At 56.2% G+C, this 23,856-nt stretch overlaps 1 protein-coding gene across 1 annotated transcript in view; it reads left to right on the forward strand.

Annotated features, from left to right (window-relative positions):
• Positions 1-40: 40 nt before the first annotated feature.
• Positions 41-23,856, forward strand: part of EMWEY_00006070 (hypothetical protein, conserved) — a gene marked incomplete at both ends in the record, with an annotated part of 31,080 nt that continues 7,264 nt past the window's right edge. Inside the window, 26 exons of the mRNA XM_013481519.1 lie at positions 41-443; positions 589-1,041; positions 1,380-1,716; positions 1,823-1,907; positions 2,066-2,149; positions 2,451-3,143; positions 3,297-3,953; positions 4,066-4,206; positions 4,357-5,235; positions 5,538-6,078; positions 6,209-10,622; positions 10,785-11,686; positions 11,925-12,139; positions 12,490-14,862; positions 15,145-15,451; positions 15,621-15,845; positions 15,997-16,328; positions 16,664-16,780; positions 16,959-17,463; positions 17,720-19,601; positions 19,831-20,122; positions 20,458-20,989; positions 21,199-21,713; positions 21,937-22,886; positions 23,287-23,354; positions 23,573-23,712. Of these exons, the coding sequence (XP_013336973.1) occupies positions 41-443; positions 589-1,041; positions 1,380-1,716; positions 1,823-1,907; positions 2,066-2,149; positions 2,451-3,143; positions 3,297-3,953; positions 4,066-4,206; positions 4,357-5,235; positions 5,538-6,078; positions 6,209-10,622; positions 10,785-11,686; positions 11,925-12,139; positions 12,490-14,862; positions 15,145-15,451; positions 15,621-15,845; positions 15,997-16,328; positions 16,664-16,780; positions 16,959-17,463; positions 17,720-19,601; positions 19,831-20,122; positions 20,458-20,989; positions 21,199-21,713; positions 21,937-22,886; positions 23,287-23,354; positions 23,573-23,712 (18,042 nt within the window). The remainder of the gene's footprint in view (positions 444-588; positions 1,042-1,379; positions 1,717-1,822; positions 1,908-2,065; positions 2,150-2,450; positions 3,144-3,296; positions 3,954-4,065; positions 4,207-4,356; positions 5,236-5,537; positions 6,079-6,208; positions 10,623-10,784; positions 11,687-11,924; positions 12,140-12,489; positions 14,863-15,144; positions 15,452-15,620; positions 15,846-15,996; positions 16,329-16,663; positions 16,781-16,958; positions 17,464-17,719; positions 19,602-19,830; positions 20,123-20,457; positions 20,990-21,198; positions 21,714-21,936; positions 22,887-23,286; positions 23,355-23,572; positions 23,713-23,856) is intronic.

The following is a 23,856-nucleotide window of genomic DNA, read 5'->3' on the forward strand; positions in this document are numbered from 1 at the left end:
TATATATATATATATATATATGGTGATATTAACTGCGCAGGCTCGGGAGTTACGACGCCGCCTTCGGCGGAACCCTAAGGATGAGGAGGCGCAGCAGCTGCTCTCAAAGTTATTGCAGAAGGACACGGATTCACCCAAGAGTGTTCCTTCCCCTGGTGGGGGTAAAACAGAAGATAATGCAGCAGCCGAGGCAGCACCTACTGCTGCAGACTCTTCTTCTGGTAGTGCTTGTAGCCCAGCTGAGATTTCAGAGGCTCAGAACGGAATATCTGGGTTCGGGCCAGTGTCCCACCTTCGAGACCGAATGAGGCCAGCAGCAGAGTCCGGCATAGACGACGGAGCGCTCGCAAATATGCTGAGCAGAGAAATCCAGGAAACCCTAAACATTGAAGACAAGGACGTGTCCCTCTCGCTTGCTTCGAGGTTTCTGCATTGGTGGCGTGGTGCGTATGAAGTTTTGTTTGTATTGAGAGCCCTTCGAGTTGGAGGTGGTTTGATTCAGCGTTAGCTGCTTATTTGTCGCCCACTCACTCTAGTAGCTGCAGGGTACGTGTTTCTGGCTTTTTGTTTCTACTGGCGTGGGTACAGGTAAAGAGTCACATCCAAGCTCTTCAAGGAAGGGTGAACCGTTATTAACTCCTCTAAGCGCTGAGACCATCCTACACTCAGATGAAGACATACGGAAGACCAGTGCACCTCACTATCGCGATGTCACTCAGCCATCTTCATCCTCAGCTGCACCTATGTCGGACACTGTAGAAGAAGCAGCAGGTGTAGCTGCTGCGGCTAGCACAGCTGCGGCTTCGGCAGAAGCTGCAGCAGAGGCCGCTGCCAAGGCGAATGCTGTCGCAGCAGCAACTGTATGCAGCAATGAAGACAGCGACTCCAGTTGCAGCACGAAAAGCAGCACTGACACAGATGAAGACCTTTTGGATGGACTGAGGGCTTCTAGAGCCTTTAAAGTTGTGCCCTCACAAATAAAGGATCTTCTAGATGACAATACACATGCACTGCGGGTGACCCCCAGGAAAGGGATTGAAAGTAAGCTTCGCCGACAGTGTAAGAGACTGTTGCACAGATTAGAGACAGCCTGCATTAGTGTAGAAGCACGGGAGGTATCGAATTGGATTTCTTGGGCTGTTCTGTTAGACACCTCTTCCGTCAAGCAATGACCTCAGGTGCACGCGCTGGTGAGGGCCCAGTTGAGCTGGAAGCCTTTCCGTACACTTCACTAAACTGCATAGGGAGGTGTGTGTGTGCCGTGTTGATGGGTTTCGGAAAAGTAACATGTATGCTGTTAGTGTGCAACTGTTTCCTTACATTGTATGGAAGTGAATTTCCCGTTGGTGGCGTTTCCCTGTTGCGCGACCTTTTCTCAGTGCATATTCTATTCAAGAAGTGGGAGTTGCGGGCCCTGGGATCGAACCTCGCTGTCAATAAACAGAGCTGGAAGACTGTGGAATTGTCGTTCCTTCACCACGATCCTAGCCTCTACTCACCTCTCCCTCGCACCGATGGACCTGCTGAACCCCAGCAGGCAAATCAAAGTAATACAGTGGAGAAACGAGAGCCACCACCCCCAGTGTTCGACGGGAGTATGGAACACAAGCCCTTGCAACTGACGCTCACCTCTGCTGCCCTAACGTCTCTGTTTAACTTTGTGAAGCTTATTGATGTTTGGTACATCTTCCTCAAGGGAGCAGCAAGACCCACCAGGTCAGTTGGCGATCAGAGTATTCGCCATCTATCTTCTCCTTTTTGGCTCTGTCCGGACTGAACGACATACACAGATCCAGGATTCAGACTGAATGCTTTACGTCAGATATGTCTACGACTTCAGGCTGGTCGCTCGGGAGGAGGAATGCGCGACCTATGTGGAGATGTGGAAGCGGCGGCTCACCTCGAAGGTCAGAACAGCTGCTTTGCAGACGATTAGCGCCTGTCGATAGCTGCAACCCCGCAGCGACCTTGTCGCTTTCCGTTGATATTCATAAAGTCTGATTTCCACAGTCCTCCACTGCGTACGATGTGGAAGCGCATCCGTCTCTCCCTTTTGTTGCTGCAGGCGGAAATGCGAGAAGTAGTAGATCGTTTTATTTCAGACTTTGAGAACAGCAGCCCCCTCTATTTAATCCTAAAACTGAGACAGGTTCGTTGACAAGAACAAGGGGAGCCGAAATTGGCCTTTTTAGAGTAAATACGCTGCTTGGCTAGGCCAGAAATCTTTGCTCTCGTCCTTCGGTACTCGGGCTTCGTAGTGGCTATTAACACTGCCTGCTTTCCTGGAATTTGCTGCATAGTAGTGCTAAGGATAAACTCTTAACTAGAAACATTGTGTGGGCACACACACGATGCGTCTAAGAACACGTAGGGAACATGCCAAGCCTGAGGGCAGAGGGCTGTGGGGATTCCTGGAAAGTGGAATTCTTTTGCGTGTGCTTAACGCGCAGCTGGCAGAAGACAACCTGACTTGGCGAGACGGCGTCAGCGCTGCGGTGCTGCAGAAGCAAATATTCGGGCGTTTTGCCGAGACTTGTTGCCGCCCTCAGCGACTGGGGAGCATGCAGTGGGCAACGGGAGAGACAGCAGAGACCCGCATAGATGGTGCAGATGGAGGGGACTTTGAATTTACAGACCGCGAGAGGCTGCTGTTTGAAGACATCGCATGCACAATAGACGACGCCACAGGAGATGATCGGGGGGGGTTCGGGGGTAAACGTTGGTTCTACATCGACGGCATAACACAGGTGCTGGCGCCGAGCCTGTGCCTCCGCCTGCTACCCCTAGTGCAGCCCGGCATGCATGTAGCCGAGCCAACCAACCTGCAAAGGCAAGAAAAGAACTGCAGACCCAAAGGGAGCTTCAGCAGGCTGGGGACGCTAGGACTTTTAGAAAGGCTGGAAGCGCAGAATGCATCGCCGAGCGGCACATCAAGTACACAGATGAATCACTTGCCTCCTACGACTCTAATGTTCCGCGTCTGCGCGGACTTCAAGTTTCGCCAGGAGAAGAGAAATGATTTTTTCAAGTGCCACGACATATTTATTGATTCGGTTTTTGTTGAAAGGGGGTTTGCCGCCCTGAAGGCAAAGCCTTGCGACGAAGCGACCTCTCTGCGCGCTCACCACAATCCTGAACTGCAGGTACAGAGCATGGTTTCCAGCAGCCCACTCCGTTGACACGCGACTGTTAGCTTTTTGCACTATCCGTGGCATCTATCATAGGAGTTTCTTGACAATTGCTGAGAGGTTTGGTTCGCCTTCGTGTCCTGCGTATCGTGAACCTTTGTGCTGCAGACACCTTTCCCTGGTTTGCTAGTGTACGCTGTTCCTCTGGGGGATATGGGGTGCACCACCTGCGTCTACTTGCCTTCGGACCCGCCGTCACGTGTTGGGTGGGGCATTGGTGCGGCGCGGCCTCCGTTGAGAGGCCGTGGGGGAGACTGCAGCCAGCGCACTGCCTCTCACGCCGATTATGCTTACGGTGATTACGAGGCAGCAAAGAGGGAGGATTCTCCTAAGGGCTCTTCCTATCGAGAACGAAATGCAACTCGCGGGAAAGTTTCCGGAGGGCCTGCTTCGCAGGTTGAAAGCCCTCGGGAATCCGACAGCGGAAAACGCAACGCCTCTTCTTCCAGCCAACAATCGGTTTCTCACAGGATTAGGCCATCGAGGGTTTACTCGAACATTCATTTGCTGTTCAACAGGGCCAAACACTTTGCAGATATGGTCAAGCAAGCCCACAAAAAGCAGACTACCAAGGGACAGACTGCACCAAGGAGGCGCGGCTCCATTGGGGGTGATAAAAACCGCACGCTGCTGATAAGCATCAGCAGCAAGACAGTGTGGGACGAGGAGCTGGGGGGTCCACTTGAAAAGAAAAAGACATGGATTAATATCCCCGAGGTTTCCGTCTCTGCTCCAGAGCTTATCCCATTTGCTGAGGCCATTCCGGTGAGGTCTCAGCTTATGAATGTGCACATGTGCAAACTGTAGAGGCCAACGGAGAAAAAAAGTGTTTTATTTGTCTCTGTATCTGCTCTCATTGCATGGGATTTTTGCACAGATGAACTATGTTACTTGGGACCTATTTCGAGAGAAAGATTGCCTTCTTCCGATTTCGACTGAAGATGCCATGGGCCTCGCTCTGGGGTATTGCACAGACGTCGACAGTACTCTCAGGCTGACTGTGCAGAAGGCCACAGTAGTAAGCTAGACTCGCCGGATGGCGGCAGTTTTGTGGTACTGCCGTTTGATGTGCAAGCATAGGCACCCCTGGGGTCTGCATTGCATGGTTCACTTTCTTTTTCCTCTGAGAATTGATTAGACTGCGTATGTGTTCTTTGTGTGAGTACAGAAGTATCGCCTTTCCTCTCTCGATTACTCACGCGTCCTTTCGCACTTGAGAAAAGACGCCCTACTTGAGGCGCAGCAGCTACAGCAGCAGGCGAATGCTGAAGCAGCAGCAAAGGCAGCCGCTCATGCAGCAGCTGCAGCTACTGGACGTTTCGGAACGAATCCCTGGGAGGGCAGAGTGGCTCTGAGCGACAGTGAGACCCCCAGCAGTAGCAGCTCGTCCAGCTTTAGCACCAACAGAGGACGGTGGAGCCAGCGTGGCTGGGCAGAGCGTGCAGCAGCAGCAGCTGCAACCGGCAAGCCTCTTGCTTTTTTAGGAGAGAGGCCGCTGGATGCACGGAGGGAATTTGAAGCTCAGAAGCGGATGACCTCTAAGAACTCATCTTGGAGTCAGACACCCTCTGATCCCCATTCTGAGAGCCTTTCGCTTTCGGACTCCCTTTTGTCGCCATCTTCGAGTGACATTGGGGTGCAGGCTGCCGCCTCCGGTGCTACTTTCTCACGGCTTCGGGGCTCCTTGCCCAGTGAACAAGCTGGAGGCGCCGAAAGCGCTGAGGAGAACTCGGATGAGGAGGAACTCTCTGGCAGCGGGGTGGGACCATGGCGGCTTTTTGGCTCGAGAGAGGTGCATTTGGCAGACGTGGACTATGAACCAGTGGAGGCCCACGGCTTCACGTCCTCATGCTGCGGCCTTAAAGCATCTGTATCTACACTTCGGCTATCTCAGACGGTGATGAAACGGAAAGGATCCGTTGCTACGCAATCTTTGCTTGCCTCCTTTGAAGCGGCAGAAGCAGCAGTGATGGCGCAGGCCCCGAACTCCAACGCTGGCCCATGTGCCACTACCGATTGCACAGTGCTTTCCATATTCGATGCCAGTGTCAGTCCTCTCACTCTTCCGCCTCCTCGGGCTGCTTCATAGCGTTGGCAAATTCTGTAAATAGACTGGCATTCCTCTACATAGGCTTCAAACAAACTGGTTTTGAAAGTTTATGAACTTCCATTGGCCTGGAGGAATGTTCCCAATACGCAGCGTTTGCATCCTACAGACTTCGGATATGCTGGCGGCGTGGTTGCCTTCCAAGTGTGCTTCTGCTGTTATATGTTTTCGTGCTATCACATGAACTATCTGTGCTTTTATGCCGCTAGGTTGTGTCTGTATGCCGATGGCTGTGCTCACAGGTTGGAACGACCAAGTTGCCACGCCAAACTATCGACATCTCTGTGGGGCGTATCAACGTCGGTGTCTGCATGCAGTTGGTCTCGCTGGCGGCCTGCAGGCGATTTCTTATACCCACTTCCTATCCGTACAGTGACGTTCTACGAGATCCAAAGCTGTTGACACTAAAGGTGGCTCAGGTCTCTTCTCTTCAGAGGAAAACTGTGCGCGAACAATTGTCGAAGATGGCCCAACCGGACCCTCAGCTCCAACACCAGCAGATGCAGCGGGCTGCTGAAGCTGCTGCACCTGCTGATGATCAGGCCGGCAGTGCAGCTTGCACAGACGGCGCTTCACTGTCGCCGGGGGCGGACGCCCCAGCAGCAGCAGCAGCAGCAGTAGTAGAATCAGATAATGCTGTTCGCGATGAGGGAGCGATTGCCTCAATGGATCGTCCAATCAAGGAGTCGCGTGGAGCGGGGGGCCAGAGCCTTCAGGCCAGTGAAGACAACCCGCTCGACGCCTTTTTGCCAGTACCGACCAGTGGGCCTTGGGCGGCATGCGGTGAGCAGCACATGAAGAATGCTCTGAGCACCTTTTTGCTCCGTGTGCAGCCCTTGGCACGTTCCATGGGGAGTTTCCGACTGCTGCTAAACTGCTCATGCGATGTGTGTGCCTTGGGTCGTGTTCGCAGACGGGAGTCGTTTGAACTGGTTTTTTAGCGACAAAGAAACCGCTCAGAAATTCACCAGTGACTTGTCCCCAATCAAATTCACCGGGCCCGGGCAAGAGAACGGCGAATCGTTTCAGCGTTGGCGTGTGGCCAGGCGATTGCGCGCAGGTGGCAGAGAAGTTCCGTTTGACCTATCTCAGAAGACTGCAGACAATAAGGCCACTAAGGTAGCGGCTGGCGGAACTTGCACACCAGCAACAGCAGTGGAAGACCCCACCCAGAAGTCGTTGCAAGTGTCGGCCAAGGTGGGCTGTCTGTCTGTGGGCCTCTACACCCAGCAACAGTACCTGGCAGTCTTGCTTCGCGTGTATGAAGCTCGTTTACATTTAAAGAAGAAAACGAAAGATGCCCGTGTGAAGGCGAAGGTTGGGGAGTTTTTCGTGGAGCACGCCAAGTCCCGAGAGGCGCAAAGGCGCAGCATCGTGCTTTGCAAGAAAGTTGTTCACATAGGAGCGCAGTGCCGCCGTTTCTGCCCGTTTCCTGGTGCTGCAGCAGCCGCATCCCCCCTGCCGCCTTCGGAGGACAGTGACCCAGCAGCACTCATTCGCGCAGAGATGGACCAATGGTCGTGCGACAGCCGGCGCAGCAGCAGGGAGGTGTCTCCGCGACTTCAGCGACGCGAGGCGTGGGGACCCATGAGGCAACTGGGGCCAACTGGCAACTCTCCAGAACCGAGACAGCGGGTTTTCAATTTAAGAGGGACTAGTAATAATCAGGGGCGGGATAGAGACTTAAGTGCCCGACACGGGAGCAGTGAAGACTTCCGCGGTGTTGGTCAGTCGTCTAGCCCTCCGGGGACTCCTTTTTCGCATGATGACCCTCATTTCGTGAAGCCGTTGCAAGAACAACTTCGCCAATATGCGAAGTACAAGGCAGACCTAGAGCAGCTGGCGAAGGGGGGGAAGCTACACGTGGCAAGGAGAGATGGGGAGGAAGCCCTCTGCAACAACACGCTGGTCCGTAGCCAGCAGGTTCACGGTGCCTGGCCGATGGAAACGCCGGACCCGGCGACGAGTCCTCCATCATATTCTGAGCAAGAAGATTGTGCCACACTTAGCGACTGGTCGGACAGGCATATGAGCAGCACCGGCGACAAGAACGCTTCTCTAAAGCTTGCGATGGAGACTGAAGAGCATCTGAGTTCGCCTCGTCGGACTTGTCTCCACGGCATCCACGGTCGACCACGCAACAGCCTTCTGTCGGGGCATTCCATTCCACTAGATGCCGAATTCTGGAAACATCACGAGAAACCCCCAATCCCCGAGCTCCTGCGCCAAGCTCGATCGAGGGCGGCGGGTGTAACAACGCTGCGCATGCACCATCACCATCGGGGCCTGCCTTGGCACTGGAAGACCAGTGGAAATGCTGATAACGGCCAGGCGGAAGAAGCCAGCAACGCTTCCCAGGGCCACCTGACGTCCCAAAGCTCTTTGGTGGAGTCCGAAAAGCCCAATAGTGGACCCAACCCTGCAGGAGAGGAGCCAGTGTGGCTTTCCGATTGTGTAGGGGACTGGACTCTGCGGGACGAGCCAGATGGAGAGGCCAGCAGCAGAACGGGGGGGCGCAACACTCCAGTTGGGCACGACTGCTGCTTCGGCACTGCAGGGGCCCCCCTTAACCTGTTGTTGTTCGAGGACAATGACAGCAGCAAGAAGGGGACGACTCAAAACAAGAGGCAAACGAAATTGCGCAGGTCGGGAGCTGATAGGCGAGGAGATTGCGCTAAGAAGCTAGACCAGATGTCTTTGTCACTTCGTCTGCAGCCCGAGTTAAAGAGTACCGAGGCCCAGTTGTGTGTGCAGTCGCTGCATGCGTTCCCTACAGCGAACCTCCTCTGTTGCCTTACAGACTCAGCTCTGTGTCTTAAGAGTCTATGGAACGAGGAGTCAATCCGGTCACGGTGTCTCATCGCCTGCTTGCTGGGCGACATGCGTTCTCAGAAGGCAGCCCAGACAGCAGGGCTCAATTTGCAGGCATCAGGCGAGTCAGAAGTTAAGGATGCACCAAAACGGCGTTTCACTCTCAACAGGCGCTTGTCACAACAGCAGCGAGATGGCAGGTACAGCAGCAGGGAGTCTGAAAGCAACAACGAAACCAGCAGCTGCAGCAGCGATTCGGCCCCTATAGGGGCCCCACTACGAGGATTTACCAGGCTTCGCAAGCAGGCAAAGACTACCTTCAGCCGTCGGGGCGTTCCGGAGAGTTTGTCTGAAGGCGGAGACGACCTCATGAGTGGCACTGTACCCACCGAGGGACTGCGGCGAACAAGCAGAAGCATTTCAGGAGGCAGGCGGCGCAGACGCTCCCAAGTGAACTCAGTAAAAGACAAAACCAGGAGCCCTGAGGCTTCGCGCTGTCGCAACAACCAGGCGGCGGGCGTCATTGGTGGTGGGCCCACTTCAATTGCAGGCGGTCTGGGGGATGATGCTGCGTCGGAGAGCACTGACCGGTCCCAAGTGCAACAGCAGCAGCAAAAGCAACGGCAATGGGAACAGACAGAGCTATTTCCAGAGGCAGCTACAGGCCCTGCAATCGAACGCCGTGGTCAACAGGCACACGCACAAACTGGAATCTCAGTGTCAGTTGAGGTCGTCCTACAAGACGTAACGTGCAACCTGCTCACTGATGACGTGGCGGCTACCATAGGGGCTGAAGATGTTGATATGCCTGAAGCTGTGGGAACAGCGGGAGCTGCAGGCGGCTGCGACACGGAGCGGACCACAGTACAGCCCACGTATGTCTCCTCGCCAGAGCACCAGGAAAAGCAGCAGACTTTGCGAAGCAGACAAAACATTGGCCAGAAAGCTGCCGTCAGCGGTTCCACCAGCAGGCGCAGCACCAGCAGCTGCAACAGGGACTTGGGCAGCACCACCTCTACCGCTTCCACTGATGAGGGGGCGGAAGAAGGAGACGCGGGGCTTGCTTTTCCTCCTTACCCAGTACTGTTCTCGCCAGACGTCTGTGTCCCTCGCGGAGCCCCTGCCTTGGGGGATGGATTGCTGGGGGACTCTTCGCTTCGCAGAGCCGTTGTGGCAGATTTTGCTGCTCTTGGGGTGCGGCTGGAGGCTGTCATGCGGGTAACCTACACTAGCGTCCCTACCGGCAACAGCAGTTGCAGCAGAAGGCGTGAGGAGCTTAAGGATACCTTGCGAGTCGGCCTTTGGCGCCTGGAGGCTACTCTAGTCAGAAATTGCACGTGGACCCTTGCTAGTGCAGTTCTGTTCGATGCCAACTTCGGGGCCGAGTGTCTCCGGCTGCTCCCCGTCAAACGAAAACGCGTGGCAGCAGGGCCGGCCAGGGGAGGGGGCTCCAAAACCTCTGCTTGGCGCTCTGCTGCCCCAGCGGAGTCAGAGGTGCCTTACTGGCGCACCTCGCGCCTCAATGCAGTGGCGGAGGACGCAACTGATGACGAAGGAGATACCCCGGGGGCGCTGCGGAGAGCGTTATGGGCAGCAGAAAGTGGTGGAGACAACCGGGTAGGGGAGACGCAGACACGTAGAAACCCTAAGCCTCATGATTTAAGCCCTTGGGGACAGCAAAGGGGAGCGACTGGCGGCATGGGCCTGGCTGAAGGATACGTCAGCGCCGACGGCTCTCTGCAGGCAACGCGATATGAGAGGAAGGGGAGAGGGGCGGCGTGCGAGGGTCTTCAGGAGGAGACACGGGAAGGGGGATCACCGAGGGGTCTCGCACGACGAAGAGACAGTTGCGCTGATGGGGACAATATGCGGAGGCGGTTTTCTGTGAACGTGCCTCGCCGCCTCCCAAGCAGCGGGAGTTCATCTTTGTTTCGCTGGGTCTTTGGGTCCAAGAACATTCAGAACAACGCCTTGGCGACAGCGTCAAGTCCAGTAGGTAGCAGCCCCCAGATGGGATTTCACATGCAACCGGCTGCTGACTTGAGGGGCCCCGGTCTCGCCGAACTCGACAGCTCCGTAGATCGCCGCGACACAGCACCGGAGCCTAAGAACTACACCGACGGCGAGATGTACTTCGGAGGGTACCAGCCGGATGTAGGCGAGCAGGTGCGCCCAAAGCAGCAGCCTGCAGCTGCTGCTGCGGGGACTTCGCCTGCGCGCTGGGGCGGCAGCACGGCAGGCTGGACACGCAATCTGCTGCGGACACGCCGCAGTATCTCCACGCTGAATAGTGGAGATCCAGGCCGACCTCCCTGCAGCCCGCCTAAGGGCCGAGATGCTGTGTTGAGAGATAACATTGAAGGCGAAGGCGCTGTTGCTCCCCGGCCTCTTCAGTCTCCTTCTGCGAGACAAATCAGTCGGCGCAGCAGTGGGAGACTAGTTACCTCTCAAAGCCCGCAACCGGTTAATAACCTAGCGACACTGAGGAGCGTGCGGGCTTTTAGTGCTATGCCCAGGTGGGAACAGCGGGTCTGCTCAGTATCTCGCTGAGAGGATGCATGTGGTGCATTGATTCGGTTGTGCGCAGAGAGTTCAGGATCGATTAGAGCCTCGTAGTGTTCGCCTAGGCTTCTGCCTCTTACATGACGGTGACAGCTGTGTGTTGTGTGCGTTGTCAGCGTGGGACTGGGCGGCTTTGGTCTGATCCAACGCCCACCTCATGACCGCACGCCTCTGCACTTGGGCCGCGCATCTGCAGAACCGCGACAAAGAGCTCCATCAGAACCTGCAGCAGCGAGAGGGACTTCAGGCAGGAGGGGGGGCCGCCGCGCAACAGATGCTAGCGAACCACATAGAAGAGAGTGGGAGGAAGAACGAGAGCTGTTAACTTGCACGGCCATTGACGTGGAAGTCAAACGTGTCGCCATCTGGAGTGCGGTATACCTACAGGACAGCAAAGCAGCAGCGAATCCGTGCAGAGCTGTGGCAGCAGCTGCAGCTCTGGCTCTTGAGCGATCGAGGAGGCACGAGGATGCCCCTCTCAGAGACAGTGCGGCTGGCCTACCGCAAACTGGAGCAGATACGGATGTGAGAGAAGGCGACAGCGTCGCCGGCGTCAGCTCCAGAAGTCACCCCTTGCCTGCTCACCGCATGCGTGTCTATAGAGGCGTGCGGAAGCTTTCTCCCAGCGGGGCCCACTGGCTGGCTTTCGACGGATTTCGAAGGGCCAGCGGTGCTTCCGGAGAATCTGGGCCAAGCTGCGCACCCTCTACAACAAAGGAAGCGGACGGGAGCAAGAGAAACGGCAACAGAATGGGCCTCAGCAAGGCAGCAGAGGAAGTGCAGCATCTCACAGCTCTGCTGGGGGAGGTGTGGACGGAAGACTGGCTTTCCGTCTCCTTGCCCTCGCCTCCCCCATTCGGTGGATACGTCAGAGCACAAGAGGGACGCGTCCTGTTATTGCCGGTGCTGCTGCGTGCCGCACCCAAGACCGAGAGAGGCCTTCTACAACGGCGCCTTGAGGAGGCCCAGAGTTCCGTGGACTCGGAAGCTTTCGCCCGTCAGAAGGAACGCTCAGCGGGTCAGACCAGTCGAGAGATTCTCGTGACGAGGGGGTAGAAAGAGCAACAGCAGGGCCGATTGTGTGTAGGCGTAACTAATAAGGGGGACAGAAGGTTTCAAGCTGAAAGCATCCGATATGGGGCCCCTCTCAAACAGCTTCACGCGAGCTCCGCGCACCCGAACAGGGCAGACGTTTGCTTGACAAGGTCACATGGTGGCTTCGGTTTTCTCTGTGGCGTGCTCTTTGTGTGCAGCAGACCGACGCGAAGGGGTCTTGACTGCAGCGGGAGGGGGGCTTAGGGCAATTCCGGGCCTACGTGCGCCGATGACCGCAGCAGCTGCGGCTGCTCTGGCTGGTGGGCCCTTCAGCGTGAACGTCGAGGAAGAAGAGCAGCGGAAGAAGCGGGCTGCTACGGAGAAGCTGCGGGGCGTCGCGAACGTCTCTCCGCACATCTCGCTTATGTACAGACTGGTAGACAACTCGTCTTCTTCTCCTCACACTGCCGAATCATTAGTCAACAACTGCAGCGCGCCTGATGGAGGAGGCCTCCCGGACACCAGGATTGTCTGCAGGGGCGATATCTTCCCTACCTTCTGTGCTTGCACACCGTTCCTTGTAAGGATAGTTGATGACCTGATTTTACTTCCACGCATATGAAACTGCTCGTTGGCCCTCCAGTTGAAACGATATCTGGCGCATAGCAGCTCCTGCTCGTAGCGCGAGGAACAGTCAAAAAAGGTCACACAAAGTGTTGTAGCAGGCGAAGCCTAGCGCAAGAGATACTGTATTCTGATCAGTGCTACGTTTGGGTGTATTTGCAGGTTGATGCATTCGTGCGCCTCTTTGGGAGGGACGGCGAGATGACCGCGGTGCTGTCGCGCCTCTCGATGGGTCTAGAAGCCATCCGCCGGGGCATGCAGCAACAGAAGCAAGCAGCAGCAGAGACAGCGCGCGCTGCAGTGCGGTGCCTGCCGACGCTGGCGAACCACCCAGACTTCGTTGCAGCATCAACTACCATTTCTGCTTCCTCCAAGGGGGCAGCAGTAACAGCACACCAGCAACAACAGCAACAGGACGAGCAGCAACCGTTAGCAGCACCTAATGCCCCACCGGGCACACCGTTTGCCTCTCCGACTGCCGATAAAGGGGTCGGCACAGGTGTAGCGATGGCGTCTTCTGATAAGAAAGAGGATGCCCTCCTACAGGTTGACAAACGGCTATGGGGGCCACTTCCGGGCTCTCTGTTGCAGCTTGGCTTTGCGTTGCGCGCTGCTCTTCGTCGGCTGATGCACGACTCGTTCGGTTCCCTGTGCATTCATTCTCTCCAGCTAACGCTGCCTTCCCCATGCCAGCTGCTGACACTGCCCGCCGTTCCCGCCACCACTCGATTGCTGCCTACAACGACATTCCGCAGGACACTAACTGCAGAAGCAACGTACTTCCTGTGTTGCCTTACTGCCGCGCCGCTGTCGCCCTGCGTCGCCGTCGACCTGGTTCTTACGATCAAAGGACTGAAAAACCCAGCATGTCCTTCTGCTGAACAGGCGCAGCAGCGCAAATGGCACGCCCATTTTGCCGCCCCCACAGGGGCGGGTTTAGGCTCTGCCACTTTCAACAACCGCTTTGGTGCCACACCCTTCGACACGCGGGGATCGAGACACGGGTCGTCCTCTTACATTCACCAGCAACCTCACAACAATCCCCATGCCTATTCCTCTACAGCTGGAGCAAATGCGTCGCCTCTGGACAGACTCTCGGCAACAGGGATGCAGCACGAAACAGCGTTTGGGTCAGTCAAAGTCGCAGTGCCGCTCTTGAGGTTGGAGTTGCTCAAGAGGCCCCGTATACCAGACGATGCAGTGTCATCGGCGCAAGAAGTCGCTCACGACACCTCTCCCCGAATTGCGCTTTCCCAGGCCTGCGGCCCGATGCGTAGAAGCAAATTGGAAGAAGCAGCTGTGTACAGCAAATCTCAGGGAACGATGCAGCAGCAGGCTCCCCGCCAGCCCAACTGCGTGTTGGAGGTACTATTGAAAGAACTGGAACTCTCGTTTGTCTCCGAGAAAAATGCGCCTGATAATACCCTTCAGAACCACCGACCGGCAAACGGATTGGGTGGCAGTCGGCGGCTGTTCGGCTCAACAGCATTCCTGGGTAGGCCTGCAACAGCAGATACTGAAGCAACGCAGGGAGCCGGGGGGAGCTCTGATGGGGTCCTCCGTTCTCCAGTCAGCCCCTTCCGCGTGGTCATGTCGCTCCACGATTGCATAATCCGAGGCGAAGATGGAAGCCGCCTCCTGCAAAACGCATCCGTAGTCCCCAAGCTCTTCTCGGGTGAATTTGGGGGCAGTGCTGGGGGGAGTCACACTCAGCAGAATCAGTTCTCAGCAGCAGGGGCGCCTTCGCAGTCTGCTGCAGGGAACGCCAGCCCAACTGGTGCCCATGCTGCTGGAGAGGGAGTGGGGACCTCCGGCCGCCGCGCCCCACAGAAGACGCGTCTGGCATTCCGTCAGGCGCTGATTTCAGAGATGCCTTTGCAGGACCCGCTGCTGCAGTGTCTGGCTTGGGTAGCTGATGGGGTGATATTTGTTTCGGCGGAAATGGCACACCTGCGGGTGCAGCTGCGTGCCTTGCAAGGGGCTAACGTGTACGCCTGGGGCATTGGCTTGTATGGGGCCGTCCAGCAGCTGAAACACTTCCGGCTGCAGTTCCCTGCTATCAGTTTCGGCTGCTGTTTCTCCACAGCCTCCTGGTTGGTCCCCATCGGTGTCAACGCGCAGCAGCTGCTGCGGGTAGCCCAGCTGCAGGCAAGGGGCCCGTCTTCTGCTGTCCCTGAGCATCATCACAGGCACAGCGAAGAAGAAGATGAGGAGCAAACCATCCGCAAGTCTCTACTGTTGCATCGGCGTGGGCTCGGGTTGCTGTCTCTCCTCTACCCCGCCTTACACCCACCAGCACTGGCCCCGGACGACTGGAACGGGTTGCTGCCATTGCAGCTGCCGGCGATGGCGGCTTCCATGTCGATCCAACGGGTGTTGCAAGTGCTCGAGGATGATGCAGCGACACGTGAAGCAGCAGCTGCAGCAGCGAATACAACCGCAGAAACAACGGCTGTGTCCGCACCTTGGAGACTGCAAACGGCAGACCTCTTTCAGCTCCACTCCGATTTGCAGACTGGCATGTTGCAGCAACCGGTATGGCTGTTTGCGTTCGTCTGCTCCCCCCTGATTTGAAGCAATAACCTTGAAGAGCATTCGTGCAACACACATATCTACTCGATTACTGAAAGCCCTGTTGCTAGGCTGCATTGTCTGTCTCTTCCTCTCCCCTCCCTTTCCATCGCGCGTTTCGTGTGTCAAATGGAGAGACAGTAGGGTGCAGTCCCGGGCATAAGGCCTTTACGCAGGTGCACACATGGGATGTTTGCTTGCTGATTGCATGGCGTTGCGTACTGCCGACTCTTTGTCTCTGCGCAGTGCCGAAGACGCCCTGTGTACGGGCGCAGCCTCTCGCCAACAACGGAGTCTCCCCCTGGCATTGCTTCTGCGGAGGCATCGTTCGCTCGGTTGCCCTTGGGCAAGGCGTCTCCTTATGGGGACCTGCGCACGTCCGTCAAAACGGGACATTTAGCGACAGTTCCCCAGCAGCATCACCCCTCAGCCAGCGACGCACACTCTTCGTCCTCCCCTGAAGGTCTCCGCAACTCCCCAGATGATGCAGAACGAGAGAGCAGTCTGGCGGTTCCCAAGAAGGCCCCGGAGGGCATCTGGAGCCGCTTCTGCGGTGGGACCAACACCGTTTTCACTCAGCTTCAGACAGTCAGGGATGGCGTGCAGTTGTTGAGCACAGTGTGAAGCTGGGCGAATATATATATAATGTCACGTATTGCGTAGATGCGCCATGTTGGACGTATTCTGTGTATCCTGCCTGAGCATCGCCTGTTGCGCTGCAGGTTTTATTTGCTGCCGACGACGGCGTGGGGTTGACACAATTTCTAGTGGGGGTTCTGTGACAAAATTTGGGTCTGGGAGCCCAAAGAGTCGAGCCAGCCGTTTGTTGCTGCGCTCCTCTGGCTCAAGCATTTCGGCAGTGTCTTCTCTGAGCGCCTCTCCGCTGGACAAGCGTCCACTGGGACCACAACCGCACGTATCGCCTTCTACCTCCGGTTTGCCCAACGGTAAGTCTGGGGCGCTGCCGCTGTACCGTTGGTAGCGAGGCAAATTGCACGGACCACACAATCAAATAGCTTCAGTGTGACGGGCAGCAGCGTGAATCGTAACGGGAGGAGGCTCTCATAGTTTGGGATACTCGGGTTTTATTGCATGCAGTTCGCGTGGAGCGGCGGCGGCTGACGGGGCCGTCTCTCCACTTGCCTCCCTTCTCGAAGCCTTCGGGACAAGGGGACCCCGCAACGGCAACCCTGGTCCCCACAGAGCAGGCGCTTCCGCCGGCTGCTGCTCTGTCTCCACTGGAGGCGGCTGCGTTGGGGGCAAAACTGCAGAAAGTGGTTGAATTGACAGTCAAGGGAGTTGAAATTTGGTTCGTTCTAGGGGCTGCAGAGGCAGACGAGGGAGACCTCATCGCTGCGCAGCGCACCGATCGCAGGAGCACAGGGCACCTCAAGGCCGCCAGAATCGCGTCTTTGAAGAAGGGGAGCAAAGTCAGTTGCTGCTGCATCTTCGTGTTTGATTTGCTGCCACATTCATTCTGGGTTCTGCGTGGTGTCGTAATATGTGCTCAGAGCGTGCATGCATATTTTTTGGGTCCATAGTTGGTGAAATGCAACGGAATGTCGTGATCATTGGCGTGAACACTCTGCTGTCTGTGTAATACACATTTGGTGATCGGAGAAGTGCAAACACGCATGCATGCATGAACGCTCCCCTTCTCTATCGGAAGCAGAGCGCAGGAGGTAAGGAATTGCATTAAGTAACTCTGCATTGTGGCGGTTTCCTTAGGGGGTGCTTTGGGGTGCATTGGTGGTGTGGTTTTTAGGCTGGTCTGAAGTCCCTCGCCGCCATGACAAGCACACGGGTGCTCGACGAGACCCCTGAAGATGGAGCGTCGCAGAACATGGTAAAGGGGCAGCCCTTTGTTAGGACGTTGATGCAGGTAAGCAGGGCGCAACAATAGTTGATACGCTCACAGCCTGACGGATTCCACTCCCAGGAGGAATGTTTTTGTGCATGCACTTAACTCAAACATTCGCTTGAATCTCGCGGATTTTGGCATAAATCGGCTTGCAGAAGGGAATGGTGAGCGTTGCTGCTTCTTGCGGGTATGGTTGCAGGTCCTCCAGACTGCTGTCAACAAGACCGGGTTATGCGTAGAGGAAGAGAACTACGACGATCGACGGAAGCAGCAGATTGTTGTGGGCCTTCTCGCTGCATGCACTCTGCGGCTTCTGCAGCGAGGCACTGATGTGAGCGCCTCTGTGGAAGTTGTGGAGTTGAGTGCCATGGTGGGGTCGCCTTTCCCGTGTACGGAGTTCATCGTTCCCACAAAGTCCCCGGGGCTCTCGCAGGGCTTTCAGCAACAGCAACAACAACAGCAGCAAGAGGAGGGGGTAACTGCGTCTAAGACTCTGAAGCACACGACACTTGCATCGCTAGGCCACGGTAGGGAGCTGTCGCCAGTCGACAGGCAACCTGTGGCAGCACAGGATGAGGGGTCTCTGGTTCTGGTCAACTTTCCCGATATCCTTGAGGGATACGGAGGGGCTTTATTGCTGCCCAATCTTCAACAGCGCACTGACTGTCTTCTATCAGTAGCAACCTGCACCGCTACCATCTCCGGTAGGCTCGTCAGGGAACAAGTTACACACGCTAAGGGCTTGCGTCTGTTGCTCCAGTTGCCGCGTCTTGCCCGTAACTGGTTGCTTATCACGTTGCAGTCCTCAACGTACGAAGGCTTCTTTCTGTCGCCACTACGGGATGCCTGATGGTGCATGCATGCGTGCATGGGCTTGATACGCAGCAAAAGAATAAATGTGTATACACATAATATGCACTATGCGTATCAAATGTACATCTGCTTCTCTTGTGTGCGCAGGCACGCCGGGAGGGAAGGCGAAGATTTGCATGACAATTTTGGACCCTCAAGTCCACTTTTCGTTTGAAATGTTTCAAGGCCTCGTAAGCCTGGAGACGCAGGCAAGGTTGGAGCAGCTGCACGTCTCCAAGTCAGCAGCAGCAGCAATGACAGCCATGAAGGCTGCTGTGGCAGCAGCAGCAGCAGCAGCAGAAGCTGCTGCTATAGCACTGACGCAGCAACAGCCAATACGAGAGCAAGACCTTCAACTTTCCCCCTCTTCTGCAACATGGAGAGCGACTCAGCAGCAGGACACAGCATCGCCTAACTCCGATAAGGCACAGCGTTCGTTGCAACTAACGGAGTCCGAGCGCAGCACTGGCCCTTCCGAGTGCTCACCAGGGGTATCATTGGTTGGAGGAGTTCCGGCATCTCCAGTTGCTGCTGCTGAAGGGGGTGCTGCCGCGCTAGGTGGCCACCCATCTTCCTTGCGGGTGACGAATTACTCCGTCTCTCTAGGAGACCTTTCGGTAGAAGGAAGCTTGCTGCGCTTCTTGAGGGACTACGCCTTCTCTCTACGAGACTCAGCAGGGCCAGCGTCCCAGCAGCGCCAGCGGCCCCTTTTTGGCTGGGCAGTGCCGGAGGGGGGCGGCAGGAGCGGCAGGGGAGGAGACCTCGGAGGTCAGGCCCCTATCGTGGGGGCTATGGATTTGGTGAGGCTGCACCATCAGCGCAGGGGGGGTGCCTTAGGGAGGGCTCTTGAGGAGATGAAGGCAATCTCTACCAACTCACACCCACAGCAAAATGATGAAGCTACATCGTTGCTGAGCAGCAGCAGAAGCAGCAGCAGCAGCGGAAGCGGCAACAGCAGCATCGAGTCCCCAGTAGCCCCGACAACGCAGTCGTTATCGTGGGGGCCTACAGATGGGGTGTCTCGGCAGCACCTGCAAAGCGAAACGCAGTCGAGCTTGCAGCAGCGTCGAGCGCCTCAGCAGCAGACGTCTCTTCAACAACAGCAACCGCACCAAAGCTTGGCCTATCGGGACCCCGGGAACTCGTTTCAAAGAGTGGACGACGAGGAGGCTGTGGGCTCAGCTGAGTTGCTGCTGCTTGCGAATCTGATGGCTGCTGGCAACAAAGAAGCAGCAAAGCAGCATGTTTACGGCAAGGGGCTGCACGGAACCGTCGACGATCTGCTTCAGGACGAGGAGGGGGCCCGCGGAACCGGCCTTGTGCGGCGCAGGGGCATGGGTATTATAGAGGGGGGCACTACATGGGGCCCTGGAGATGTGGGCGCATGCATGCCGGTGGCATTGCTGCAGGGGGTGGGGGAGGAAGACTTTAGAGATCCTTATTGTCAGGTAATTGGTTTCTTTCTGTCTTTAATGAGCTTCAAGCTTCCTGGGGAAACACAATTTGAAATAAAGGGGGAAGTTGTGAAGGGGGCGTTTGAGTTTCATGACGCCCATGGGTCGCTTTTAAAAGTTAGTCTGTTGGCACTGGAGGGCCAGGTGTACGTACACCCGGAGCTTTGGAGTGTAGATTCTGTTAAGAGCTTTGGAGGCCGGCTGGAGTTGATGGTGTCTGGGTACGACCCGATGACTAACTCACAAGAGGAGCTGCTGCATCCTGTATCGGCTTCTGTTGAGATCCAGAGACAATACGTAGATGCGCAGACGAGCCACTGGAGTCTGGTGAACGTCCGCAGCGCCATGGATGGGGTGTCCGTAGACATCACCTCCGGCCTGTTGCAGCTCGTCTACCACATCATGGGAACCACGCGGGAGATCCTAGAGGGAGTCGAAGGCAACCTCGGCAGACACACCAGTCTCAGAGTCTACAACGACATACACGCTGAAGTACTCGTTATGCACCGTCGCAGATCGAGAGGCGACGCCAGAGGGTCCGTTGCACTTCCAAGGCTCTGTCTTCCGTCTGCGCACCCCAACTGTATCCCTGCCTAGCAGATATGGAGATGGTTAGAGCCCAGTGAAAGACATTCGTGTTTGCTTCTGAATGTGGGGATCATGTGGTGGCAATATGCTTGCATTCACAATGGCTCTGCTCAGTTAGCGTTGCAGCGAAGTCGGCTGCATAGACATGTGTGCTCTCTGTTTTTACTGCCTGCGCAGGTGGACGTATTCGCGAGTGCAGCCGAACGAGTGGATCTTAGCGCCGACGTCCTCACTGTACTTCGCAGTGCGGAAGAAGACCGCCACTTCAGAGGCCGCCCCCGAGAGGCGGCGGGCCTGGAGGCGGGGGGGCGCAGGCCCTGACAAGATCAGCGAGACGCATCCCTCGTTGCGTCTCGAGTCGTACGATGACGTGCGGAATATCGTCGAGGGACTCTTGAAACTGGGAACCCACAAAGTTGACAACCCGTGGCTCAAAGCTTATGTAGGCAAGGGGGCTCACCTGCAGCTGGTGCTGCTGCTGTTGCTGCTCCTGCTGTTGCTGTTTGGGTGTAATATGTGAGGGTGGTGGTGCTTTATTCGTTGCTACTGTGTCACTGTGGGGCTGGAGCGTTGCCTGATAACATTACTTATTGATAGTTGTCTTTTTCTTCTGGTTTCCCGTCCACTCACGTGTTCGGGCCTTCCAGTTGTTTTAGCGCTGCACGTAGTGTAGACACATCTGCACCAAACGAAGACTTGTTGAGCTGCCTGTTCATTGTGCAGGAAGAAACACTTTTATTTTCGTCCACTCGTCGAGCACAAGCGCCGCTTGAATTGCTGGTTGACGACATGCCGGTGTTGCAGGGCAGTGGGAGTTTGAGCAAGCGGCAGGGGTTTGAGGGTTTGCTGCAGTTGCTTCGCAAGGAGGCGGGTTGGTGTTGCTTGGGACGTCTGCATGCGGACTACTCGAACTGCAGGGCCTACTTCCTGCAGAACGCCGGTTTTAAAGTGTTGGTGGAACCGGTGGTGGACCGGCGCAACGGCACGTGGAGTCTGGCGGTGGGCAGCTGCGTCCAGCTGGCGAACGCCTGTGCTATGACGCTTCGTGTGTACGTGGGCAAGGCAAAGAGGAACTGGGGCGGGAGGGCTATCTCTTGCTTTGCAGCCCGTGTCACAGGAGATGCCCGCGTCTCCTCTGCGGAAGAAGAGTTCATAGACATCCTGCCAGGCTGCCGCCGCTCGGTGCCCCTCTCATGGTTTGGCACCGGCACGGTGCCTTCGTTGGCTGCGCTGCTCCACACTGAAGGAGGGGGCCCCCCACAAGAGGGAGTAGGGGAACCTGAAATTCCTCCTGTGCCTTTCTACGCTCTCTACAAGTTGACAAATAAAACTGGATGTGAGGCACCTACAGCAGCGCGGTGTCTACGCTACCCTACGCTGGTGGTCCTTTCTGTTCTGGTCCAGTTAGTGTTGCTTCCAGTTCTTACATACTTGACTGCACACACTCTGAAGCAGAAGGTTGCTGGACGGGTATCTTTAGGAAAGTGAATCTTTGCTGCTTTTGTTGTGGCTGTTGTTGGTTTGCTGCTGCACTGACTGCCTCAGACACCCAACCGCGGCGGCTTGACATCCCACCCTTCACTCTGCGTCTGCGGAGTTCGCTAATGCTGTATGGAGCAGTGGACACAACTGATGTACCGACTTCGGAGGCAGCACGGATAGCGCAGCGGTACGTCATTAAGCTGGAGCCGATGCTCAGCATCAAGAACACGCTGCCTTTCCCCATTACGGTGTCTGTACACCTGAAAAACACTGTCGACCGACGCCCTCTACACGAGCCTCAACAGGGACAGGGTATCACCCAAACCACCGCACCAGCTACAGCGGCGCTACATGCATCAGCTGCAGCAGCAGCAACAGACGGATATGCTTCAGCCACAGACTACTCTGGGAGGCGCCTGCGCTACGGCATTGGGAACCCGCAAGCCGAGCTTCTCGCAGAACTTGAGAACAGAAGGAGACAAAAAGAAGAAGAAATGCAACAAAAGTCGAGAGGAACGGCTGCCAAACTTGTAGAAGACAATTTTGTTGAAGCCACAATTCCCTCCCATCAAAGTTGGGTGAGCGACGCCACTGTCCCTGTCTCCTCTTGTGCATTTCTTGTTCCATTTTTCCTCTCTTTTGTTGCTACATACCCTAGTTCCACCGGAAGTGCACATCATCGGCGGTATGGAGTGGAGGCATGGCTTTGCTTGGCAATGCAATAAACTGAATACAACAGATGCACCTGAGAAGCCTCTTGAACATCTGTGTGGGACCTTGTTCTGCAGTTTTGCTTGCCAGACTCCATGGGTGCCTTTGGGTTTCGAACGTGCATCAGCTCTGCACGCAGCAACTTGTCACTACAGCAGGGCACGTGTGTGCTTTTCCCCCTCCTGGTCCCTAACGGTCTGTCTGGCCCATGCAATGTGGCTTCTTGAGCAATGTCTTTCCTTTTTGCCGCATCAGGGACTGCCTGTTGGGGAGCAGAGGCTGTGGCTGGTGCTGCGTGTGCATGGAGCCCCTCTGGAGCAGTTCAACACGCAGCTTGAGGCGTTCAACCCCACAGATGGGAGGCCCCTGGGACCACTTGAGCTGCAGCTGTTGGCGTCAGCAGCAACAAGAGGGGCCCCTCGCCTGACGGGAGGGCTAGGCGGTACTGCTTGGCTGCTGCAGCAGGAGACTCTTGACGGCACGGCGAGCCAGGTGAACATGAACGGAAGCGGTGGAGGGGGTGGTGCTGCAGGTGTCCGCGAGGAGAAATTGAGGCGTGCCAGAAAGCAGCAGCAGAGGCAGCAACAGCAGCACCAGCCTCCCGCTACGGTGTATGAGTCCCAGGGCTTCGCTGTCCTGCTTCCCACACAAGACACGTTAACTGTCTCGAAAGTGCTGCAGTTGAAGGACGGAAGGGGTGAATCGCTGCTCCCTCCTGGAGCACTGAAGCTTCTCAAGGCGGAGGGGCTGAACTCGCGCCGGGGCAAGCGGATGCCGCCTCTCTTTTCGGAAATGCAACTGGCAGCAGACGTTAGCAGACGGCAAATAACAGTGTTTGCTCCATACTTCTTCGAAAACCTGACAGATGCAACCGTCTCCGTGAACGGCGCCCTCGTCCCTAGCCGCTGCCGACTCTACACAACAGAAGAAGACATGCGGGCCGCCTCCATCCGCGCTTACAAAGTCGACCTACTCTCAGACCGCGTACTGCAATCTCCTCTCAGCCGAAAACACGACCTCTCCGGCATCTCCACTGCCAGGTAAAGTAGCAACAGCGAATTGTAGATATTCGGATGCTGAGAGCTGCAGTGCATTTTGCAACCATCTCACTCTTTCTCCTCTCCACCCTTCAAACATCTGCGGGAGATACGCGTAAAGAGCAATTCCTGGATGCATCGGCAGAGCAGAGCGAGTGAACGTGGTGCCACCTTCCTGGGTTCTCAGTGCCTTTGTGTGGTTTACCCCCCCTATGTGATCCCATTGTCTCCTGTTAACCCTGTGTTTCATCTGAGATCGAGTAGCAGCCCTTGGAGGTGCCTAGTCCCCTCCAGCTGTAGCGTCTGTGCTTCTTTCCTCATGAAAAGGCAGACGGAGAGATTGGACAGGGACACAGTGTCAACTCTCATTCTCTTGCTGTTCCTGGCTCCTGTGCTGCTGCAGGCCGCCCCTTGTTCTGAAGCTAGCGCCACTGCGGAAGCAGCGGTATATCCGCTTCGGCTGGGCTCACCGTACGACCTCTGTTGCTGGGAGGGAGCAGCCGGGGCCCGCCACGGATATGCCTCGTGAGTTCCAGTGCCTTTACAGATACCTGTCCTATTATTTCGCTGGTGATGAAGACACACGTCGTGTGTATCCTTACGCTGCCAAGACGCTTGAACCTGATATGAGCTGGGTAGTTGATAGTTGTGTGTTGCTTGTGTGCGTGCTGGTGCACTGTGCGGCTTAGTTGGGGCAGGGGGGTCTGTGGACTCTGTGACGTCTTCTCTTAACCACGGAGACACCGAGAGACAGCAGACGTTAGGGGGAGGTTCCGACATCCAGGGAGACACATCGCGAGCTGAATTCCCCTTGCTGAAAGCCACCCCGGTCGGGCTCATCTCTGCTGCTGCTAACTGTTTCCACTGGGGAGCAGCTGCTAACTCTCTCGTGCTCCCCTTTTACTCTATTTTCCAGCGACTTTATACACCCAATGTGACGTGTGTTTTATGGCCGTGTCTTCTTGTCCTGATG

The sequence above is a fragment of the Eimeria maxima genome, genomic scaffold, assembly GCF_000499605.1.
Source record: "Eimeria maxima Weybridge genomic scaffold, Emw_scaff35, whole genome shotgun sequence".
NCBI classification, from domain to species: domain Eukaryota; phylum Apicomplexa; class Conoidasida; order Eucoccidiorida; family Eimeriidae; genus Eimeria; species Eimeria maxima.